The 22,019-nt window shown below is 46.6% G+C and overlaps 1 protein-coding gene across 1 annotated transcript in view; it reads right to left on the bottom strand.

Annotated features, from left to right (window-relative positions):
• Positions 1 to 412: 412 nt before the first annotated feature.
• Positions 413 to 22,019, bottom strand: part of Smyd3 (SET and MYND domain containing 3) — a 555,905-nt gene continuing 534,298 nt past the window's right edge. Inside the window, exons 11-12 of the mRNA XM_048436460.3 lie at positions 15,965 to 16,073; positions 413 to 2,846 (exon numbers count right to left, since the gene is read on the bottom strand). Coding sequence (XP_048292417.1) covers positions 2,745 to 2,846; positions 15,965 to 16,073 — 211 coding nt within the window. The 3' untranslated portion in view covers positions 413 to 2,744. The remainder of the gene's footprint in view (positions 2,847 to 15,964; positions 16,074 to 22,019) is intronic.

The following is a 22,019-nucleotide window of genomic DNA, read 5'->3' as shown; positions in this document are numbered from 1 at the left end:
ACCCCGGCTTCCAGCTGTCAGTTTTCTCTGTCATGAAGGTAAGACCTGTTCCTTCAAGCTCAGTAAGACAACTGTATGTCATTCTGACAGTGTCGGACTGCCTCCCTCCCTCTGAGGGTCGCCATTCTGGGTTGTGCATTCATCCCCTGCATCTGTATCCCTATAACATAGGTGAGGATGGAGGCCTGCTATCTAAGGCCCATGTCATCTGCAACAACCCACCGGCCTGATTTACTACCAGAATCTCACTGAAACATGAAGGACCACACTGCTTCCGGGACCAGGGAACCATACAAGGCTCAACTTTTTTTGGACAAGGAAAATATTTTTGCTATTTATCTAAAGCAGAAAGACTGAGACACAGGCCAAAGGGTTGGAAAATAGAAAAGACAACAATAACAGAGGAAGCCAGTCAATTTGAACAGTGGTGAGAACACAGTTTACTGGAGGGCAATAGAGTTTTCTGCTCTGCCCATTAACACACCGAGCCACAGATTCAAGCAATTACAGAAAAAAAAGTTCAAGAAAATAATAATATACACAAAGAATTATAAAATGCTCACAAGGTTTACACAAAGAGCTGAGTTCCATATCTTTTTCTTTTTGTGTGAGGCTTACATACCTTTTCTGGTAATGTCTGAAATGACCTAGAACTGGGCTTTGAGATAGACTCCTGGGTTGGGGAGGTATTCAGAAAGAAAGAAATGTGTGTAGTTATTTATCACAGAGGAGTAAATACAACACCTCAAACTTCTGCTTCTTCACCAAAGATTCAGAACAGATAAAAGAATCTTCGGCAAAAAGAATGAGGCCAGAGGCAACACGGGGCCTCATTTCAGGGTGTACTACAGAGCCATGATGGCAGAAGCAGTGTGGTCATAGAGTAATAAGAGATACAAGGACCAGTGGGACAGAACAGAGAGCCCACAAGTCGGCTCGCACACCTAGAATCGGTTTATTCTTGACAAAGGTGCCCAAACCGTGCAGGCTGAGTGGCTCGCCTCTTCAGCAAGGTATGCAGGGAAAGCGGGCACCACATGCAAGAGATGGAGACTGAACTCTCATCTGTCATTCTGGACTAACACTCAGCTCATGATGGATCAAAAGCCAAATGCAAGATCTGAACTGGAAACACGCATGGAGACACGTCAGTATGGGCAACAGTTATCACAGATGCTGGAATAAGCAATGGGTTTTTTATATTATTATAAAGGTGAACGAAACAAAACCAAAGAGAGACAAATGGTTACCTGGAAGTTCTGTACAGTACACAAAACAACTGAGGAAAAGTCAATCTAGAGACTGAGAGGACTGTTTGCCAACTATCCTCCCAATGAAGGGTTCATAGCCATAATACATAGTATATTTATAGTGTGCAGGGAATTCAAAAAACAAGAGTCTGATTACAAAATGAGCAGGTGCTTTGAGTAGTCACAAGCACACGAGGCACAATCAATATCATCAGTCATCGGGGAAATTGAAGCTATAGTGAAATATCACGTGCACAGCTACAATGCCACTAAAGCCAATAGCAAAGCGAGCACGACCGCCAGGTAACAAATGCTGGTGTGACCACGGAGGAAAGGAACACTTAAACACTGCTGGTGGGAACCTAAGCCAGGATGACAGGTGGCCCTATGAAAACAGGACCACCGTGGAATCCAGCCATCACACGTCTAGGTATATGTCGAAAGGAAATGAATTCTGTAACCCTCAAACATACTTGTCTGTCCACGTCTACTGTGAAGCTACTCATCATAACCGAGGCTGTAATCACCTTAGGCCCTCACCAACACGCACAAGGAGAAATGAAGGATATATAGACAGCAGAATATTATTAAGCTGTAAAGATGAGTGAGGTCCTGTCATCTGTAGCAGAATGAACAGAACTGGAGAAAATTGTACCAAGTGAAGCCAAGTCAGCCGGGGACGGAGATGAGTGTGACCCTTTCTCCCTCTCATGTGAAAGTCAGGGCGGGTGATATGAGAAACGTGAACTGTACAGGCAGGGGAAAGACAGGGAGGCCAGATTTGTCCTGATAGGTGCACATTAGACATGTGTATTCAAGCACTGAAATATCACAGCAAATCACATTATTTAGCACAATTAATACATGTCAATAAAGATAAAAGAACAACAATAAAAAAAATCTGCTTCTTGACAAAATGGACATACGCCTGTGTTTAGGAGTAGAGGTGAAACGATTACTTTAGTCCAACTGCCTCTATATACATACAAAGAGGAAGTTTTAACGTATTCCATCCTATTTCTGTTTTCTTATGTTTTTTTTTTTTTTTTGAGACAGGCTCTCTCTACATAGCTCTGGCTGTTCCTGAATTCACTATGTAGACCAAACTAGCTTTGAACTCACAGAGATCCACCTGCCTCTGACTCTTGAATGCTGGGATTAAAGGTGTGCACCACCACCACCCAGTCTTTCATCCTATCTTTTGGTAAGTTCCTATTTTCAATGCTGAGATTTTTAACATCAAAATCACCCATGAGTAGGCAAAGCCAAGCTGCCAGATGGCATTTTCAACTCTTCTCAACTTTTGTATTTATTGTAATGGTTCTGCTTTACCACGAATGGGTCTTCTCACAACACACCACAGAAACACAGTTACCCACATAAACACAGAATGGCATTTTCTACAGGAGGTTCACATAGCAAACATCACAGAGTGTGTGACCTCAATAAGGCATTCGACGAGGGTGCGCTGCCTCCCCATTCCTCTGGCTGCCTTTAGGAGGCTCTTATGTTGGCATCACATTCTTCCAGGAGAAGAATTAAATCTTCAATCAGGCTGTGCTCTCGGCCATGGGTCACTTTCATAATGTCGAAGGCCTAAAGATAAAGGAAAGGTGACAGATTAATATCTCAAAACAGGCATACCCCTGCCTGGCTTCTCACCATTTCCCAATGATCTAGGGGCCCTGTGGCCCACAGGTGAGCACCTGGTCTTTAAGAAGTTGGCAGCACAATGCCTCACGGAGTCAGAATACAGGTGGCATGGGTGCTGCCTGGGTGCTTAGAAAGTGGGCTCCGCACTGGGCACCCTGGGGCAGCCATGATCTTCAGTGACTATACGAATGTACAGGTTTAGGTGGGTAGTGTAGGGGTTCATTAATTCTCACCAAGACAAGTCAGTTACACATAAGAATAAATGGTAAGTTGCTTCCTCATAACAAAATGTTTTAAAACTTCCACGTATTTTGTGTTGGGGGGCTATGTGTGTGCCACAGTGTGCTTTTGGGGGGTCAGAGGACAATGTGAGGGAGCCAGTTCTCTCTTACTTTGTGGCTCCCAGGGACAGAACTCAGGTTGCCAGGTTTGGTGGCGAGCTCTTCCATCTGCTGTGCCATTCTGCTGTCCCATGACACATTTTTTTTTAAAATCTGAATCACTATACTGTGCACACACATTTTACATGCTCTTCCTGGTGTGTGCCAGCGCAGTGGCAGCATGTAGACGATCCCTTCTTTCAGCCTCCATGTTCAGTCTGTTACTAAATCTTGACATTCAACCCCTTGGATACTTTGAAAATTGGTCTGAGTTTGTGGCTACTCCAGTACGAGAGTCCAGAAGAAATAAAGTTAGCAACTTAGAGGCAAGAAGTCCCTGCCTTGGTCTCTGGTGTTTGCTCCTGAGACACCAGCTTCTAAGCTGTGAGGATGCCTGACTTGCGTGCATTGGCCACATGCGGCGGCTCTGGATGACTAACAGAAGAGCCAAGTCACCGGGGATGTGTCCAGTGAGGCTCCAGTTGACTCCAGCATCCAGGCAGAAGCCAAGCAGGCACCGTGGGAAGGCTGGAGACCATTCCCACTATGCTCAGTTCCATAACCCGGAACTGTGAACATAATCTTATTGTTCTTTGCTCTACTGAGTCTTTGGATGGTTTGCACAAGCAATGAATGGCTCAAACAGCAGCACTACGCACTGTTCAATGGGAAGCAGGGAAGGAATAGGGAAAAGAATTCAAAACTAGCTATCCAGCGGTTCTAAAGACCCTTCAAGATGGCTGGTGGCTGTGAAGCACCACGTGACGGGCTCCAGGGCAACCAACGCACCCTGCAAAACGCACACGCATCCCACTGGGCGCAAGTGCCGTGACTCCCAGCAATCAGCCACTAACCATCGCTCTGGGTTAATCTAAAGTCAGCACAATTGCCACTTTACAAGTGAGTATAAGTCTACCACGTATAGTTTACAGACATTATTTCATAAACTATTCTTGAAAATTTAGGTCACTCCCAGTTGTTTTTGATTAAGACATGACACAGATCTTCCAGCCTATGGATTTCCGGTTGTTATTGTTGTGTGTGTATGTATTTTCCTTTCCCTTTTTCCCCCTTTGTTAAGTATTTGTTGAGATAAATGCTTAGGGGTGGAAGTCTTGGGTTCGTGCATCTTAAAGCCATAGAGATTTCAGAGTTGGTAAGCACCGAGTAGGTCTTGCAGTGGGACCACTCTGTCCTCACTATGTCCATCAAGACAGACACTCTTGCCTCTACAGAGGGGAAGACCGAAGGCAGGGCAACAAAGTTCTCTGACTGATGGCTGCTGGCAGCCTGAGCTCCTGGCTTCTCTTCATGTTTCTGTAGGGGTGTTCCCTTTAGGGCTAAAGAACAGAAAACAAGTGGGCTCTGTTTGTCTGTCTGTCTCACTGTGTGTGTGTGTGTGTGTGTGTGTGTGTGTGTTAAAGGGGCAGGAGGTGGGGAGGGGCCAGGGCAGATGAGGGAACTTGTTTCTTGTTCATCTGCACAGGTCTGTCCTGCTGAGGTTACTGCACACATATCCTGAGGCAGGGCTTGTTGGAGGAGAGGGGAGGGGAGGAGCTGCCCCACCTTGCAGGCCGCCAACTCTGGGAGATTAAAAGCCAACATCTGGTTACCTCATGTTTTATTCTCTTTCCTCTGCACTGCCCTGGGCCCTCTGCTGTGCTGGACAAGCTGGGGTCTGAGGCAGAGACCTGTATGATGGTGTCATTACAGAGGCTCCTGGATCAGATCCTTCATGGCGAATTCTCGAAACCCAGTGTGGTTGTCCTGCCCCCATCTGCTTACCTAGGGCTGGCTAAGCTTTTGTTGTACAGCGGAGGGTGAATGCTCTCTGGGAGAGCCCCCTGCAAACAGGCCCTGGCCCTGCATCCTCCCCGAGAAAGGGCTCCCCTGGCACAGTGCCCTCTGCTGGCATGTTCTCACAGCTCCTAAGCAGACCAAAGGCTTGGCCTCACGGTTGTTTGGGCCTCTCTGTGACTTGACTGACAGCCAAATGACAACGCTGTCTTCTTGTCACCCGGACAGTGGAAGGCTCATCTGTGTCTTCCCGGCATCTTTCTGCTTCCAGTCTTCCTTCCTCACTCCCCTCCTGCAGTTCCAGTCCTAACCAGAATGCTCCTGTCCACTGAAGAGGCAGAGCTACCATCTGGTAGCAGGGCAGGTGCCCACGCTCCACTGAAGACATGGGACCTATGACCACACAGAGGCTGCAGGACCCAGAAGACAGGGAAGCTGCCATCACCTGAGCTCACAGCTCCACTGCCCAGACAGCTTCCTGAAGGCAGGGTAAAAATGCCTAGCCAGAAGCCCTGATCAGAAGAAACGACTCCAACTCGCTTGGCTGACAGGGGGCAGAGTGGGATGCCTAGCTCTCGGCACCCCGTCAGTGACATCCTGTCAGTGACACCCTGTCAGTGTCCTCTCTTCCTGTCCAGCACAGCCTCTAGCTGTGGACAGTGTGGTGACCATGAAGAAACACAGAGTCCTGGATATCACTTTCAGACAGCCTGAGGACCCTGGGCGTGGCCCAGGTCAAGTGACGCTGGCTGTGTTCTGTGTCCTCTCATTTGCTGGGGACCTCAACACTAGGGTCACATGGAAACAGGGCGCTAGTGTTTCAGGATTCTGCACCACAATGGCTAGAAGCAGTGGACGGGAGTATAGGGAGGGGACAGAGGACTAACGTGAAGATCGCAGTCATAGGAGTGGGTGGGTGGGGGACAAAAGACCAAAAGCACATCACTTGTGTAGAAACCAGAGCTTAGATAAATAAGTAGACAAGATTTTCCTGAGGGGTAGTCTTATATGGAAGAAAACAGAATGCTAAGCCTGCCAGCGACTTTCATCTATCTGCAGAGTGAACGCTGTGACATGCTGAGCAGGGAAGACCTGATGATGGAGGAGAACATCTGGTCCTTGTCCTGGGTACCACTTGTGTCTACCACGGTCCCCAGGCAAATACCTGCCTGGGACAGAAGACAGCCCTGAGTGCTTGGGATACCTCTTCAGCCTAGCTGGAAGAAGACTGCTTCCTCTCACCTCCCCCCCCCCGCCCCAAACGAAGCTGCTGTAAATCTTGGGCAAGCCAGAGCAACTGTTGCTGGGAGCTCTGAGTCTCCCTGCGCTCAGCACCTCCCAAATGCTACACATGTGCATGTCAGAGAGAACAATTCCAGTTTAATTTCCTGTAGTGGCGTATAAAACAGATTAAGGAAATATAAAATTGGAGCAGGCTCGGTTTGGGGAAAGCATCTCGCTTTCCATTAAATTTTATTTTTTAATGGCAGCATTTAAAGGGAGCCTGCATACAATCAGGCACGGAGGATTCATTTGAAGCTGCCAGTTGATGTGCTGCACCCACGTACGGATTCTAAATGTCACACCGGAAATGGCAGTGTAGATTGTCTGCCACATGAGAGGCACAGGGCTCTCTGCTGAGAAATAAAGAAAAGGGCCCCAGAACTGATTTCCATCTCATCCTATTTTTTAAAGTAATTTTAGAATTGTGGCCATGTATTAAATAAAATGAATGAGATCAAATTATGATTTAAAGTTGGAAACAATATGGCTTTCTTATTAATTTTTAATATAAATATATTAAGCTTATCAAGGATCTCATATGCTTTCTACTGTGAGCCTGGGGAATGCAATAAATGACTTCCCCAAGCATGATTTAAATATGGATATAAAAATCAGAAGGAAAAGAAACATGTGCAAGATAAGGGCCTTTAGATCAGGTCACCCCAGGGGACACTGAAGCGAATTCTCCTCTTCTCTCCATGCCAAGAAGAAAGCCGTGTGTGTGCTGGGGGAGGTGGCCTGGGCATTCAGTAAGGGACAGGCAGTGGATTTATACCCACAAGCCACTCCAGAGCCACTGAGCCTCTTTGCAATGGGAAACAGGAAACCCCAAAGCCTCTGAGGACCCATGTGAGCTCAGCAGCTTCCCTCCAGACCCCACTCCACTCCTACCCCTTAAAGACTCACTGCAAGTGTCCGTTCCCCTTGCCAGGAATGCGCTGGGGGAAGAGAGACCACCTGCCTACTCATTGGCCCTGTACTGGCAGGCAGTTCCAGTGAGTCTGGGTTCCTGCTGTGGAGGGGCAGGAGGGGCTCTGGCCTTGTCAGTTTGGACCTATGAGGTCACCACGGTGAAGGCAAAGTGCTCAGATGCCCACAGGACAGAGGGCTACAGATGTGGTGAGCTCTGGGCTGCCTGTCAACAGCAGAGAGAACAAGCCAGGAAAAGCTGCTATTGTTGGGGCTGGAGTGATGATGGTTCAGTGGTTAAGAACACTGAATGACTTACTACTCTTGCAGAGGACCTGAGTTCAGTTCCTGGCACCCACAAATCTGCCCACAGCAGTCTGTAACTCTAGTTCCAAGAGATCTAATGTCTTTTTCTGTCCTCCATGGGAACTGTATGCATATGGTACACACACATACATTCAGGCAAAACACATGCACACATGCACAGAGTTGCTATTGTGTTACTATCTTTATATAATATGTTTTAAAAAGACTTATTTTTATTCTGTGAGTTGAGTGTTTTGCCTGAATGCATATATGTACACTCAATGCTTGTCTAGCCCCCTCAGAAGCCAGAAGAGGGCAATGGACCCCCTGGAGTTGGAGTTACAGGTGGTGTAAGATACTGTGTGGGTGCTGGGAACTGAACTGAGATCCCTTGAATCTCTCCAGAATCAACTCAATAAGCATTAACATAGTCCCCGAGGGCTCTGAAGGAGTCACACACATTCCCAGGACATTGGTGTCATCAAATGAGTACATTTAAAGCACGACTCGGGCTGCAGTAGTGGTGGGACACTCCCTCAGACAGAAGGGGAAGCAGATATTTGGTCTGTTTCCAAGTACTGCTTTAATTTCTGTTTTGATTCCACTGGGGTTAGAGAATTTACTTTGTGTGACTCTTACACTTATGAACCTTTTACATTTATTGGTACTTGTTTAATGACCTGGAAGATGGTATGTGTTCTACTCTGACCTGTGTTCTTTACACACTTGCAAAGGACCTCTATTCCACTTTTGTTGAGGAGGGCATTTTATAAACATCACTAAGGTCCGACTGACCAGTCAGAGTAATAGATTTTCCTCCGTCTTTGTCGGGTTTTCTGCCTAGTCATTCTCGTCAACTGTAGACAGCGAGGCTTCACGCTGCTTCTCTCCTTGGGGTTTTCTAGTTTCTGTCAGATCTATAGGTTTGATTTGGTTGGGGTTTGAGACAGAATCTGCTGTGCTACCTAGACTGTCTTGAACTTGCTAGGGTGCACAGGCTGGCCTCCACCTAGTAATCTTCCTGTCTCGGGCTCCATAGCAGAGCTCTACAGATTTCCTTTCCACTGCTTGAAACCGTGCAGTTTGGGGCAGGCGTGTTTGGTGTTATTATAGCTTCTGAGCAGATGACTTGGTCTCTAGAAAAGTTTTCTTTGCCATGTCGTCTACTTATATAATATAAATATAGCCACTCCAGCTATCTTTTGATTATGTTTTCATGATGTGTTTCCTATCTTTTTACTCTCAATCTGTCCATATCATTATATTTAAAAGTTTCTTATAGATAGTACATAAGTGGGTTACTTTCAAATACATCTATTCTACTAATCTTTGTCTTTTATTTAGATAATTTACATAGACTATATCATTCACAATGTATTTATTACTACATTAGAATTTAAATATATAATTTTATTTTTTGTTTGTTCTTTCTACCTTTTGGTATTTGTTTTCTTTTTTGAATCCCCTTGTGTTCCCATATCTATTTTGTAACATGCTTTTTAAAGATTTATTTATGTAGGGACAAATCCCCACCTAGCCTAGGCTGGCCTTGAACTTGCTGAGTAAGTAAGAATGACCTTGAACTTCGCATTCTACTGCCTCTCCCTCTCCGGTGCTGAGGTTACGTGGGTGCACCACCACATTCCTGTAAGGAGATGCTGGAGATCGAACCCCAGGCTTGTGCGTGCTAGGCAAGCACTCTACCACCTGAGCTATGCCACCCATCTGTGGTGTCTTTGAGTACATTCCTTTACACAGTTTAAGAAGTGGTTGCTTTAAGCCCCCCCTCCTTTCTCATTACAGACTAATGGTGTCCTCACTTTAGCAGTTGGAATCTGGTATACAGACCTCCCTCTTCTCTATCTTTTACCTTCCCCCTTGGAGTGTAATTATCCAGCTGTTTTCACTACTTACTTCTAGAATCACCTCAGACGGCATCAGAATTTTGGCTTTGACTGTCAGCACAGAAAACTGAGGGGAAGAAGGACCAATCCGCTTACTCACACTTTTGCTTACTGTAGTCTTCCTTCCTGATGCTTCGATATTCCTTCTTCTATTGTTTTCCTTTTGTTTTAGAGGATTTGGGTGTCAGTTCTTTTAGGAGAGATCGGATGGTGATGAGCCCTTTTAATTTCCCTGTGACTGTGAACCGCTGGATCTCCCTCTCAACGTTTGGCAGAGGCTATTGCTGAATCTGGGTTTGGGGGTTGTCAATTCTTTCCTCTCAGTACACTTGAAAACAGTGTGCCATTTTGAAGGCTTTCTGGTGAACCAGTCTGATTCAGGTTGTTCTTCCCCAATCGTCAGGACTCATTCATCCTCTCGCTACTCTGAGGACTGGCCTGGGATTTTAGTTCTATTCGAGTAATAGATCTGAATGTCTTTAGGTTTAATTCGGGGGATTTACTTTTGCCAAATTCAGGAAGTTTTCTATCGCTTAAGAAAACTATTGCAGTAAAATATGTAAGTACTATCCCAAACTTTATCAGGTTAGCTGGCCTTCAGCTGTGTCAGCTTGGTAACAAGTTCGAGTCATTGGGGGAAAAGGAACCTCAATTGAGAAAATGCCTCCACCAGATTGGCCTGTAGGCAAACCTGTGGGGCATTTTCTTGATTGATGAGGGAGGGCCACTGTGGGCTGTGTCAACCCTCAGTCGGTGATCCTGAGAAAGTGAACTGAGCAAGCCAGAAAGAGCAATTCAGTAAGCAGCACTCCTCCATGGCTCCAGCTCCAGCTCCTGTCTCCAGCTTCCCGCCCTAAATTCCTGCCTGCTTCTCTTAGTGATGGACTTACAAACTGTTAGGAGAAATAAATCCTTTCCTTTCCAAGTTGCTTTTGGTTATGGTGTTTTATCATAGCAATAGGAACCCTAACTAAGACACCATGTTGGCATCTTTAGGTATACTGGCTAGTGGCACAGGTGCATTCACACTTTAGGGCAACCATGCTTGCAATCCATGTGCAGAACATCTGCACCATGCCATGCTGAAAGGGTGTGTCTGTCACATAGTGAGAACCTACCCTAGGAGCTCCCCTTAGGCCCTGGTAAGCATTGCTCTGCTTGCTGCTGCTGCGTGCAGCAGTTCTAGGTGCCTCACAAACGCAGAATCATATAGCAATTCATGTCATATGTAATTAGTGTGATACCTTCAAAGTTCATCATGGCATAGCATGTGTGAGAGTTTTGCTGTGGGATAATGCTTTACACTGTAAAGATTTGTCACTCATATTAGTTTACTAAAACACTGGCCAGTAGCCAGGCAGGAAGCATAGGCAGGGCAATCAGACTAGGAGCATTCTGGGAAGAGGAAAGGTAGAGATGCAGTCACAAGCCAGATATAGAGGAAGCAAGATGAGAATGCCTTACTGAGAAAAGGCACCAAGCCATGTGACTAAACATAGACAAGAAGAATGGATTAATTTAAGTTGTAAGAGCTAGTTAGTAATAGGCAGTTTATAATTACTGTAAGTCTCTCTGTGTTTACTTGAAACTGAAAGGCTGTGGAACTGGGAGGGACAAAAACTTTCATCTACAGAGTTTCACTCTCTTTAAGGCCAAACAATTGCTTTTGTGTGTCTATAGTCATATTCTTACTCCTTTTAATGCATAATGCTTATTATTTTGGTGACGTTCATTTTGTTGACCACTAGGTCTTCAATTGCCCAGTTCTTTGTCATAGTCAAGTAACCACTGCTAAACCCAAGGTCTTGAGGTTTTCTTTATTGGTTTTAATCTGTTTGTAGTTTTAGCTGTTACGTTTAGGATTTTGATCCACTTGAGTTACTTTCTCCATGTGGTGAGATGAGTCTTGCTTGATGCCTTTGCCTGTTGACATCTGTTTCTCCAGTGGATGAAACTTGTCAAAGTAACTGTCCTCTCCTTATTGAGTGGTGCTGATGAAAATTACTTTTCCATATGTGTGAGGGTCTCGTTTTGCATTTTTATTGTGTACATATTGGTCTATGTGTCCATCTTTATACCAGTAACATACTGTTTTGATTACTATAGCTTTGTAGTAAATATTTTCTGAAATCAGGAATTGGCATTCTCCAACTTGGTTCCTTTTTAAAGATTTGTTTGGGCTATTTTGTTGGGGATGAGGGTGTCTTTTAAGTTTCATGTGAATTTTAAGATTATTTTTTCTATTTTGTAAAAAAATAGATCACTTGATGGGAATGTGTATATCATTTTGAGCAATGTTGATATATTCAGTTTTCCAATCCATAAGCATGAGACACTGTTTACATTTTAATATCTTTCCTTCATTACTTAGGTTATTTTTAAGTATTTTATGGTATTACAAATGAAAATATTCATTTTCATTTTTGTTAGTATATAGAACCACAAATGGCTTGTGAATGTTGATTTTAGATTATACTAATTTACTAACTAATTTACTAGTTATAATGTGTGTGTGTGTCTGTGTGTGTGCACACACATGCATATGTGATTTCAATATATAAAATCTGTCATCTGTGGACAGAGACAAAACTTACTTTTTTTTCTGGTTTGGATGCCTTTACTATTCAAGTACTTTCTGTACTTGCCCTATTTCTCTTCTCCTCCTGGGAGTGTGATGTCAGATGACTAACATTACTACTCACTGGTTCCCAAGACCCCAAGGCCTTGTTCAGTTTTACTCTTCTATGCTTTCCTTCCTGTGCGATTGCTTTCAGAGTGGGCGGTCCCTCCTTCTTTCTGTCTTTGAGTTTCCCAGTCCATGCTGTGACCTCCCTTCCTGTGCTGAGTTCCTCTCCACTATTTTGCCCACTGAATTTATGGGATCTTAAATTTCTATTTGTTCCTTCACATCGTCTCTCTCTTCACCTTCTTTCTATATTTTTTCATTTGTTTGGATAGTATTTGTAATTGCTCACTGGAGCATCTCGATAATGGCTGTTGTAAAATCACTGTCAAATGATTCCTATGCATCTGCTAGCTCAACGCTGGCATCTGCTGATCGCTGCTGAAGATTAAGACTGGTTCTTTGTACGGTGAGTGATTTTCAACTGAAAGGCGGACCTTTGGAGAATCTGAATTGTATGCAAACCTTGGTCCACCCGGCTGTCCCTGGTATCACTCTGTAAGGGGTGCAGGATGACCCTTGATGACCACTGATGGGGCCAGCCAGAGACACAAGTCAGGTTTCCCACCCAGCTCCTTGCCACTACTGAGTTTAGCATTGCTAACAGGGAGATTTGTGCTTATTTGCTTTAAGATGGCTTTAACCACTCCACCTGCATTTCATCCAGCATTTGATTTGGCTGTTGTGAAGGGCGGGAAAGCGGGGTGCAGTCTGGAGTGGAGACCAGCGTGGCTGTGCTGTGGGATCTGCCTGGGTGAGTGGGTGCCGCTGACAAGTGTACAGGACATGAAGCTTCTCCTTCCTGTTTAGGACCAGGAAAAGCCAAACAGACCCCCATAACAAGAGGAGAAGAAATACAGTGAACCTGGGTAGCAAAAGTTAAAAGGAAGGGTGACGGTGTGACTTCTGCTGGCAAAGTACCACAAGCAAAGGAACCAGGCTGGGACCCAGGGTGGGGAGTCAGCAGCAAACAAATCCACAGAAAAACATCTGCCCGCTGACGGTGAGGCTGAGGCAGGTGGCCCTTGATGGCCAAGAAGTCAGATTAGTAACAAAAGCCTTTGGAGGAACATACGGGAAGAAAGGAGAGTGGTGGAGAGGAGAGAAGGCAGACGGAGCACTGTGCAGAGCCTGCAGGGCTGCTGTGAGCAGTCAGGAGGAGCAGGTTTCAGCTGAGCAATGAGTAGACAGCAAACTACATCAGAGCTGGACGAGCGGGTTCCGCCTACAAGACGCTGGATCCGAGCTGAACCTGTGACACATTCCTGTTCTTGTTTCTGAAGACACTCTCAGATCTGTGTTGTGCTTGGGCTTTGAAACCATATGGAAGCTGTTTCATTATTCCCAGGATTTAGCCAGGGAGCCTCTCTGAAGAGGGTGACTCTATTAGCAAGGGTGAAGCCGATGGCTTCCTTCCTGCTTTCCAGGCTGCCTGAATGCCGAGGGAACGCGGGAGGCTTTCTGCTGGAAGTGTCTGACCTGCACCTACACTCGCAGGTCATGCGTGTTCTCATGGGCCAGTGTTAAGTTTGACTCATCTGCTAGGAAATGCTCAGAAATAGTCAAGAGGAAGGCTGCTACACACACCGCTTAAAGAGCAGGGCCCTGCTGGGGCTCCTGCTCACTAAGAAATTCATTCACTCCAGCACAAATTTGTTTGGGTGGATGGTACATGTGTCTGTATTTGACACCATCAGGGGATACATAAGACACATCAGTCCCTTGAGGAAACCCCATTCCCCTTGGGGGTAACACCCCAAGATGAAGGATGTAGTTGTTCAAGAGGAAGCTCGGTTATGATCCCAAACTGTAAACACGATTAATAAAGGTTTCAGACAACAGGAACATAGTCTCCAAATGCTTTAGACTGGCAAGCCTACCCTCAACACTGCCTCAACCATGTATCTAAACAACTCCATAGAAGAGTTATTATCCTCATTTAAAAAAGAAATAAAAATCATAATCAGAGAAACTAAGTGTCTTACTTCAAGTTATAAAGTTACATGGTCGCACTAGAACCTGAGCCTGTGACTCTAAACCTGGCACCCTTGGTGCTCTGCCATGTTGCCAGGGGACATATTTGCTCTTGGGGTTCTCATAAGAACATACCAGAAGCCTGGAGATTTATCTCAAGTCAAATAGTGTTCAGAAGCAGCCTGGGCCTGTCTAGAGTAAGACAGGTTGCTTGGGTGAGACCATGTTCTAAAATCAGAAGCATGGCAGATGACCCCAGGTTCCTCCCAGAACACCCTTCGCTTGGCCTTCCTCAGGACTCACGCTTGGGCTTATTTCTGGTGCCAAGAGCAGGGAATGTCAGGCAGGCTTCCAACAGAAGCTTCTGGATAGGGTGTGGCAACCTCACAAGAAGGGGACAGGCATGACAGACAGGTAGAAGTGTCACGGCAACAGGAGGGTTATCAAGAGGTTCTGGTCATGGCCTGCAAGAATTCTCCATACAAGCCGAATCAGCCATAGGCCCACACTGAGATGTTCGCGTGGACTGGCTCACGGTTGTCTTTGAAGCTGGGGGTGTTTAATGTCCCCAGCGGAAGCTCTACAATGATGGCAAGAATTCAGGCCCCGGTGAAGAGCGGAAGAGGGCCAGACATGCTCTCATGTCTCCCCAGCTTGCCTCCAAAATGGCATCAGTGATCCAGCTAGGCTTGAAGGCATTTCTGAATACTGAGTGTTTCCAGAAAGCATCATTTCCTTAAAAGGGACAGTTGAGAGACGGGAGGAGTCTTGCATTCTAGTGTGGAGTCTTAAAACCTTTTCACATGTCTGTCTCCTCCATTAAACTGTGGGGGCGATAATGGGTCTCATTCTAAGTAGCAGTGTTATTTAATCAGCAACTCACATTGAGTTAAGCAGAATACACAGAACTGGCTGTGCCTCAAAGAGATTTAAATGGGCTTTTACGCATCTCCAACTTAGTGTTTCATTTTCCAAACACGAATGGAAACATCCGTCTTGCCTTCAGCTGTTATCTGTCATGAGGACCAAGTATAGCAGAGATGCAGAGTCTAGAGACAGAGAGCCAGGTCCTGCCTACCGTAAGAAGAGACATACTGTGTTCAGAGAATGTGGAGAAGGGGGATTTGTAAGTCAGGGCACGCGTGTTGCGGTGTTCTGAGGCTCACACCAGTTTGTAAGTGTGACTATGAGAATCATAATTAGGAGCCCAGGGAGATGGTTCAGTAGGTTCAGTGTCTGTCATGCAAGCATGAAGACCTAAGTTTGAGGCCTAAGACCCATGTTAGAAGCTGGGTATAAATGAGTGGACTTGTAATCCCCAATGCTGGGGAGATGGAGACAGTCACGTTCCTAGTGCTCATTGGCCAGTCAGTCTGGCCCAATCAATGAGCTGCAAGTCAGAAAGATCCTATGTTTTCCCAAAAGAAGGTGAATGGCTCTTGAGGAATGACAGTTGGTTGACCTCTGGCCTCCACATGCATGTACACACACTTATACAAGCACCTATACACATGTGTGTATACACATGCACACATAATACACAAGCAGGTTGATTCTGTACTGGCAGTGTAAAATGAATTACATTTGGGTACATTCCTACCACAGAAATTGGCAAGTGTTACAAATGTTTTTAGAGATGGTTGTTAAACATTTACCAGCACACTTGGGCGCATGTGCGTGCGTGTGTGTGTGTGTGTGTGTGTGTGTGTGTGTGCGCGCGCGCGCGCTCACACACTAAAACAGAGCTTGGCAGTTACCAAGTAGAGGCCTGGCAACAGCTAGAGGAAAGTAGACCAGGCAGAACCTGAGTCTTGGCACACTCACCAGCCTCAGATTCTTCATGGCTTGGGGAAACATGCCTTGATGCAGCTGAAGTTTGCCAACTTTCATCACTTGCACACCTCTGACGGGGTGGCTTCCGGGGAAAAAGATCCTGGAAGAGATCGGAAGGGCAAACAGTGTCAGTAGCTCTCACCTTCACAGTCAGTGTTGCATCGGAAGACTGGGGAACAGGGGGATAGCTGGCTGTGACTGTCAATCAGCTCCTGCAGGGAAATTAGCTTGTGATCCAGAAGCCAGTGCTGAGAGGAACTGATACACAACAATCTTTCTTCAGATGCCTAGAATCCTTATGCCCTGGGAATGGGGTGGGGTGATATAACTGGGTGGCTTTATGGTTAACACTAGGAAAGAGAAATCCATCTGGGCCTCTGCAATTACATCTAGAGGATGCCGCACTGCGTTCTGGACTCTGAATCTGATCCAGGTCCTCTTTACATGAAGTTCCAATGCTAGCCTGGCTCCATCAATATACGTGTGTGTGTGTGTGTGTGTGTGTGTGTGTGTGTGTGTGTGTGTGTGTGTAATAAATACAAGGGATCTGCTACACAGGAACATTTAACCACAGGGTGTATGGGTTCACAGACGAGGAATGGCAGAAGCAGGGAGAGCACAGGGCCAGTATTTTCTAAGAGATAGTTCTAAAGATGGCCACATGACCATCCAGGCAGGGCCTCCCTCCTCTGGAGAAGCAGCACTGGAGCGGGGGGTTTCCACATACTATCACTATACGTTTACTGGCTAAATGGGTGAGCATTTCTCCAATTCTAAACAGACGCTGCCACAGCTTCTCTACAAACCCTTTGACTGAGTCTCGGTTGTGGCGCCCATCACGGTCCACCTTCCTCCAGCTCCTGTGTGCGTACTTTCTCTCACCACTGGTTAAGGTATCCCGGTCTGTATGTGTTCTCACCACGCCCAACATGTAGAACTCAACTCATATTTAAGGTCTTTTGTATTGTTTCAGTCTCTTCTCCTGTTTCTGTACTAAAATGCCACGACAAAAGTAACTTAAAGGAGGAAGGATTCACTGACTGACAGTTCCAGGCAACAGCCCATCCTGACAGGGAATTCAGGGCCGTGGAATCCACAGTGACAGTTGGTACTGCTATGCCCATCCACAGTCAGAAGAGGAGAGAAATAAACCCATCCATGCTGCTACTCAGCTTGCCCTCTCCATTCTACACAGCATGGGAGCTCGAGCCCAGGGAATGGTCCTGCCCATCATTGGGGGGGGGGGGTCCTTCTGCCACACTGACACAATCAAGACAATTCCCTACAGACCTTCCCAGAGGCTGACCTGTCAATGCCCCCTCCCCCGCACAGGGGTGCCCAGGGGCGTGTCTCCTGGCTGTCAAGTTAGCAATTAATACCGACATAGAACACAGCATAGGATGGGCGTGGTGCTGGATCAAGAATGAGGACTTAGCACTGTGTCGTATCATACTGGATCCTACAGCATTGTCTATTCTGCCTCCAATGGGCTCTAGGCCAGTGGTTCTCAACATCCCTAATGCTGCGACCCTTCAATACAGTTCCTCGTGTGGTGATCCCTGACCATAAAATTATTTCCATTGCTACTTGATATCTGTGATTTTTGTTACTGTTATGAACTGTAATGTACAAGTTTTGGGAAGACACAGGTTAGCCAAAGGGGTTGTGGCCCCACAGGCTGAGAACCGCTGCTCTAAGTGAATGCTGACTTTCTGATGTCTATGAAGGATCATGTCCAGGCTCAAGGGGAAATACTACTTTGGCCAGACATGAGTGTTTTCCTCAAGGCCCAGTGATCCCACCAGATACAGAGAAACATTCATACAAGAGTTAAAACAACATTATAGGAAGGAGAGTGACTTAGTGCTCAAATCCTGCGAGTCGTATACTCAGTTCCAATTTGATGGCCTGAGTGGAGGGAGAAAATGATAGCGCAGCTAATGCAGAGAAGTGACTGGAGGCTGGGCGGACTGGAGAAGGACCTGTGCGGTAAGCGGGTACCCAGAACTTGAAATGTCTGTGCTAGAGGAAGACAGATGGGCATTTAGAGAACCAGGAAGAGCAAGCAGGACACCCCCCCATGTGGGGACGGAGGCACCTGTCTTTATTGCCCACAGGCACCCACAGTCCAGGAACTGTTGACAGCGCTGGCCCCCTGTGGCTCGGCTGCAGCTGCCCTTCATCTGTGAGCCCAGTGAATCCACGGGAAAGCTCTCCTGTGTAACAGGTCCGCTGCACCTCCTCTGCTTGCTTCAGCCCCTCCCCATGACATCGGATATAGAAACCTATCCATTCATGCTCTTACAAAGGGAGATTGCCAACCCCGGTGGGGGCAAGCACGGTGCCACAGAAGGCGGCCCATGCCTCTTTAAAGACCCAGAAAGGGAGGAGAGTGGGAACAAAGCAGACACCTGGGTCCCTGATCACCTTCATCTCTGGTGTGTGCTACGGGGTCACCCACTTCACCTCTTGTCCCTTCCAGAATGAGCATCATTATGGAGTTGTATGGAAATGATTTCAAGAGCCTCAGACAAAAGGCTTAAGTGCCGGACGCCATTATCAGAAGGTAATTGCCCCAGACACGTTCCCCGGAAAGCACACCTGGATTTGGGGTTTTATTTTATTGCTGTGAATATGGTATAGTTAAATTTAAAGGCCAAAAAGTAATTTTATACTAATAATCTCTCCGCTAAGTGGGTGTCTGTCATGTCATGGAGCAGGAGGAAAGAAAATCTTCAGTTCAGCGATGGCAGAGAAAGTGGTGCATAATTACGCCATGACAGGTACCTGCCTCGGTCACCGGAAGATTTAAACTGAGTGGAGTTTCTTAAGGGAGGGCGAAGGGGAGGTTCCTGTGGGGAGCGGGGGCTGGGGGACGCCCACACAAAAATTCAGTGAGCTGGCTCTTAGTTGGGGGTCTGCCAGGGACTTTGGTTCCTGGAGGTCTCCCAGCTGACATGTGGAACCAGAGTCATGCTTACTGGCTGGAGCAGCACCCCGGGGAGCTTGGAGGGGGGCTCACTCATGCTGGGTGGCCCACCTGGGGTGTGGGCTTTCCATGAACCTCCCACACACACAGAGAAGTGATGAGAGAGGAGGGTCTGCTGGTCCTCACCTACAGGGCTATCAGGTGTCAATCAAGGCTACACAGAGAACCTGAAGGTTTGCTGGGGAGGAAGGGGATGAGGGTGTGAAAGTGAGGGGGGACAGTATGGCTGTGTGATGCCTGGTTCTGGGCCCAGGACTTTCAGGTTCTGCAAGAGTCCAAGGTGTATTCTTACCCTTGGTGGACACAGAGCTAAGCTGGAGAAATAAGGTTTATGTCACAACATAGGGAGGGGCATGAGTATCCCTTCCTTCCCCAGACACAGCAGAGACATGGGCGTTCGGGGAGCAGCAAGGACCACAGTGACTTGGGGAGCAAGTAAGGGGGAGCTAGTTTAGACTGAGAAGATGGGGTGCTGGGTTCAGCCTGTGGAGCATAGGAAAGGGCAAGGCACTCTATCCGTGGTTGGGGAGGCTGGATGCAGATCTGGAGGGGAGGTGCCTGAGGCCAGGCTGTCCACTGCAGACATGCCCAGCTCCCACGTCTTCCTATCAATGGCACTCTCTGGAGGGCGTGAAGAAAGCTTCACCAGATAGGGAAGACTGAGAACTGGAAAAGAAACCCTTATGGCAGAGACACTGGGGTTAAAATTGGTCACAAAAAAAGGGAAAGATTTGAGACAAACAAGGTCATAGAGTTGATTCAACAGGATCTGGGCCTTCTGGGATACACAGCCCCCAGTCTTAGAAACACCTCAACAAAAACACACAGGAGAACCATATAATACCACAGTCAGCTTACAGAGCATTGTTCATCTCAGCATTACAAGTTTTCTTTTTATAAGAATGAGGCAAGTGGGCCAGAGGGTGGTGGTGCATGCCTTTAATCCCAGCACTCGGGAGGCAGTCACAGGGGGATCTCTGTGAGTTCGAGACCAGCCTGGTCTACAGAGAGAGTTCCAGGGCAGGTTCCAAAGAAACCCTGTCTTGAAAAATCAAAAAAGAAGAAGAAAAAGAAGAAGAAGAAGAAGAAGAAGAAGAAGAAGAAGAAGAAGAAGAAGAAGAAGAAGAAGAAGAAGAAGAAGAAGAAGAAGAAGAAGAAAACAAGCAATCCCATGCCTCAGACTGGGCAAAAACTACCCTCAGGGCTGTTGTGAGGAAGTGCATGGAGGGAATGAGTCTGATAGAAGGACTACGCATGTATAGCTTTAGTTCCAGTTGATTCCCAGCTGTAGGCACACAGGTCTTGCTCTCAGCTTTAAGCAGAGGCTGAGGGTCAGGGAATTGGAATAGCCGAGAATTCAAAGGACACAGAGAAAGAAACCCATGCATTGCCTTTGCTGAATGCCCGGTTTTCTCCACGTGAGACAGCTTCAGAAGTGATTGAGCTTGCCATATACAGGGAACCTGCTTTTAAAACCTGAACACAAAGCATTTGCTGGTTCTTAGACGAGAGCTTAACCTGCCTGTTGAATCTGCATGAATATATAGATCTAGTTGTATGGGTTTTAGCTGAGAAATGTGAACCAGTGATGGAGCTTGAAAGACCAGCTTACAACTCCTGAAAATCTGGTCCAGGGAGAAAATGTATCACTAGATAAAGCTCCCAGATGAAAGGATGCTGGGGAATCTTCCAGTGGTGGGTTAGGCTGCTGCAATCTGAACCCACTGATCAGTCACCGGCGTGGGGCAACCAGACATGGAGTGCTGTCTGATGGGACGTGGCTAAAATTATTTGGCATTACCTATACAGCATCCTTGCCAAACCAAACAGAAACCAACAAACCCAAACAGAATCTAATGGAGCCCATAAAGTTAAATTCCATTTTATGGGAAACACAAGCGATAAAGGAGAGCGTAGAGGCAGCTGGCTGCACTGAGGCTGTGGGAACCCACGGTACTCAATGCAGGGTCCTTAACAGGTCATGGAAGGAAAAGGAAGAGATGACAGGGGAGAACAGTTGGGATTTAAAAAGACTTAAGAGATGTAACAAGCACATGTAATAGGCAGGCCTGGTGTATCTCGATTCAAACGGAGCAATGATTAGAAGGCCTTTCTCAGATATCGAAGGAAATCTGAGCAGCGCTGGCATTTGAGCATTAAGGGACTGTCCACCTGTTTTGTGTTAAATGATGTAATGTCTGAGATGTGATTTAAATATCTTCGGCAGAATCCCGTTTCCCAGCAATGGTGGATTAGCTTGCTTCAGACCGACTCCTGCTACGAACAAGAAAAAAATGGTAAAAATATCTTTAAAACCCTGTTTGAAGGTAAGCCAAACCATGGGAGCAGCAGGGTCCTAACGGCTCACAGTTGTGGAAAGGACTGGAAGCTTAAGGAGGTGAGGCTGATGAGCAGAGCTACTCCTTCTCCTTGTAGCTTTGAGAAGAGAGCCAGGGCCAGGCAAACCAATCAGCTGCGCAGTGGCTCTGATGGCCTCGCCGACAGGGCACACAGTGACCTACACTGAGGACTCAATAAGACTCCCATCAGTGGCTCCCAAAGGACTGTGACCTAGGAATAGTTGGGTAGACAAGAAATGGAGCAGTCGCTACCCAGAATGAACCACTTAATCCAAACCCTGTCTGAATTAAGGTGATACCTTTTTACCTTGATTGTTAGCAGTAAGAATGTGCTTCTGTGAAAGACATAGCATCATCTAGGTCTCGAGCTGTCTGTTCGGTTTCTCTGTATGATATTCTGCAGTCAGCACAACTCTAACCAGGTGCACAAGAAGACAACTGTCAGAAGACCAAGGGAGAGGGAACACACACAGAGGAGCAGACCTTTGTGGAAAACATTTAAGTTCTGACAAGACTGTTAAAAGAACCATAATATGTCAGGTGTGGTGGCGCACACCTTTAATCTGCGTGTCAATTCAAGGGGCAGAAGCAGGCGGATCTTTGTGAGTATGAGGGCATCTCGATCTACATAGAAAGTCCCAGGACAGCCAGGGCTGTGTAGAGAGACCCTGTCTCAAACAAGCAAACAAACAAAACA

The sequence above is a fragment of the Myodes glareolus genome, chromosome 5 (genome assembly GCF_982192425.1).
Source record: "Myodes glareolus chromosome 5, mMyoGla1.1, whole genome shotgun sequence".
In the NCBI taxonomy this organism is placed as follows: domain Eukaryota; kingdom Metazoa; phylum Chordata; class Mammalia; order Rodentia; family Cricetidae; genus Myodes; species Myodes glareolus.
This window is presented reverse-complemented; position numbering and strand designations above follow the sequence as displayed.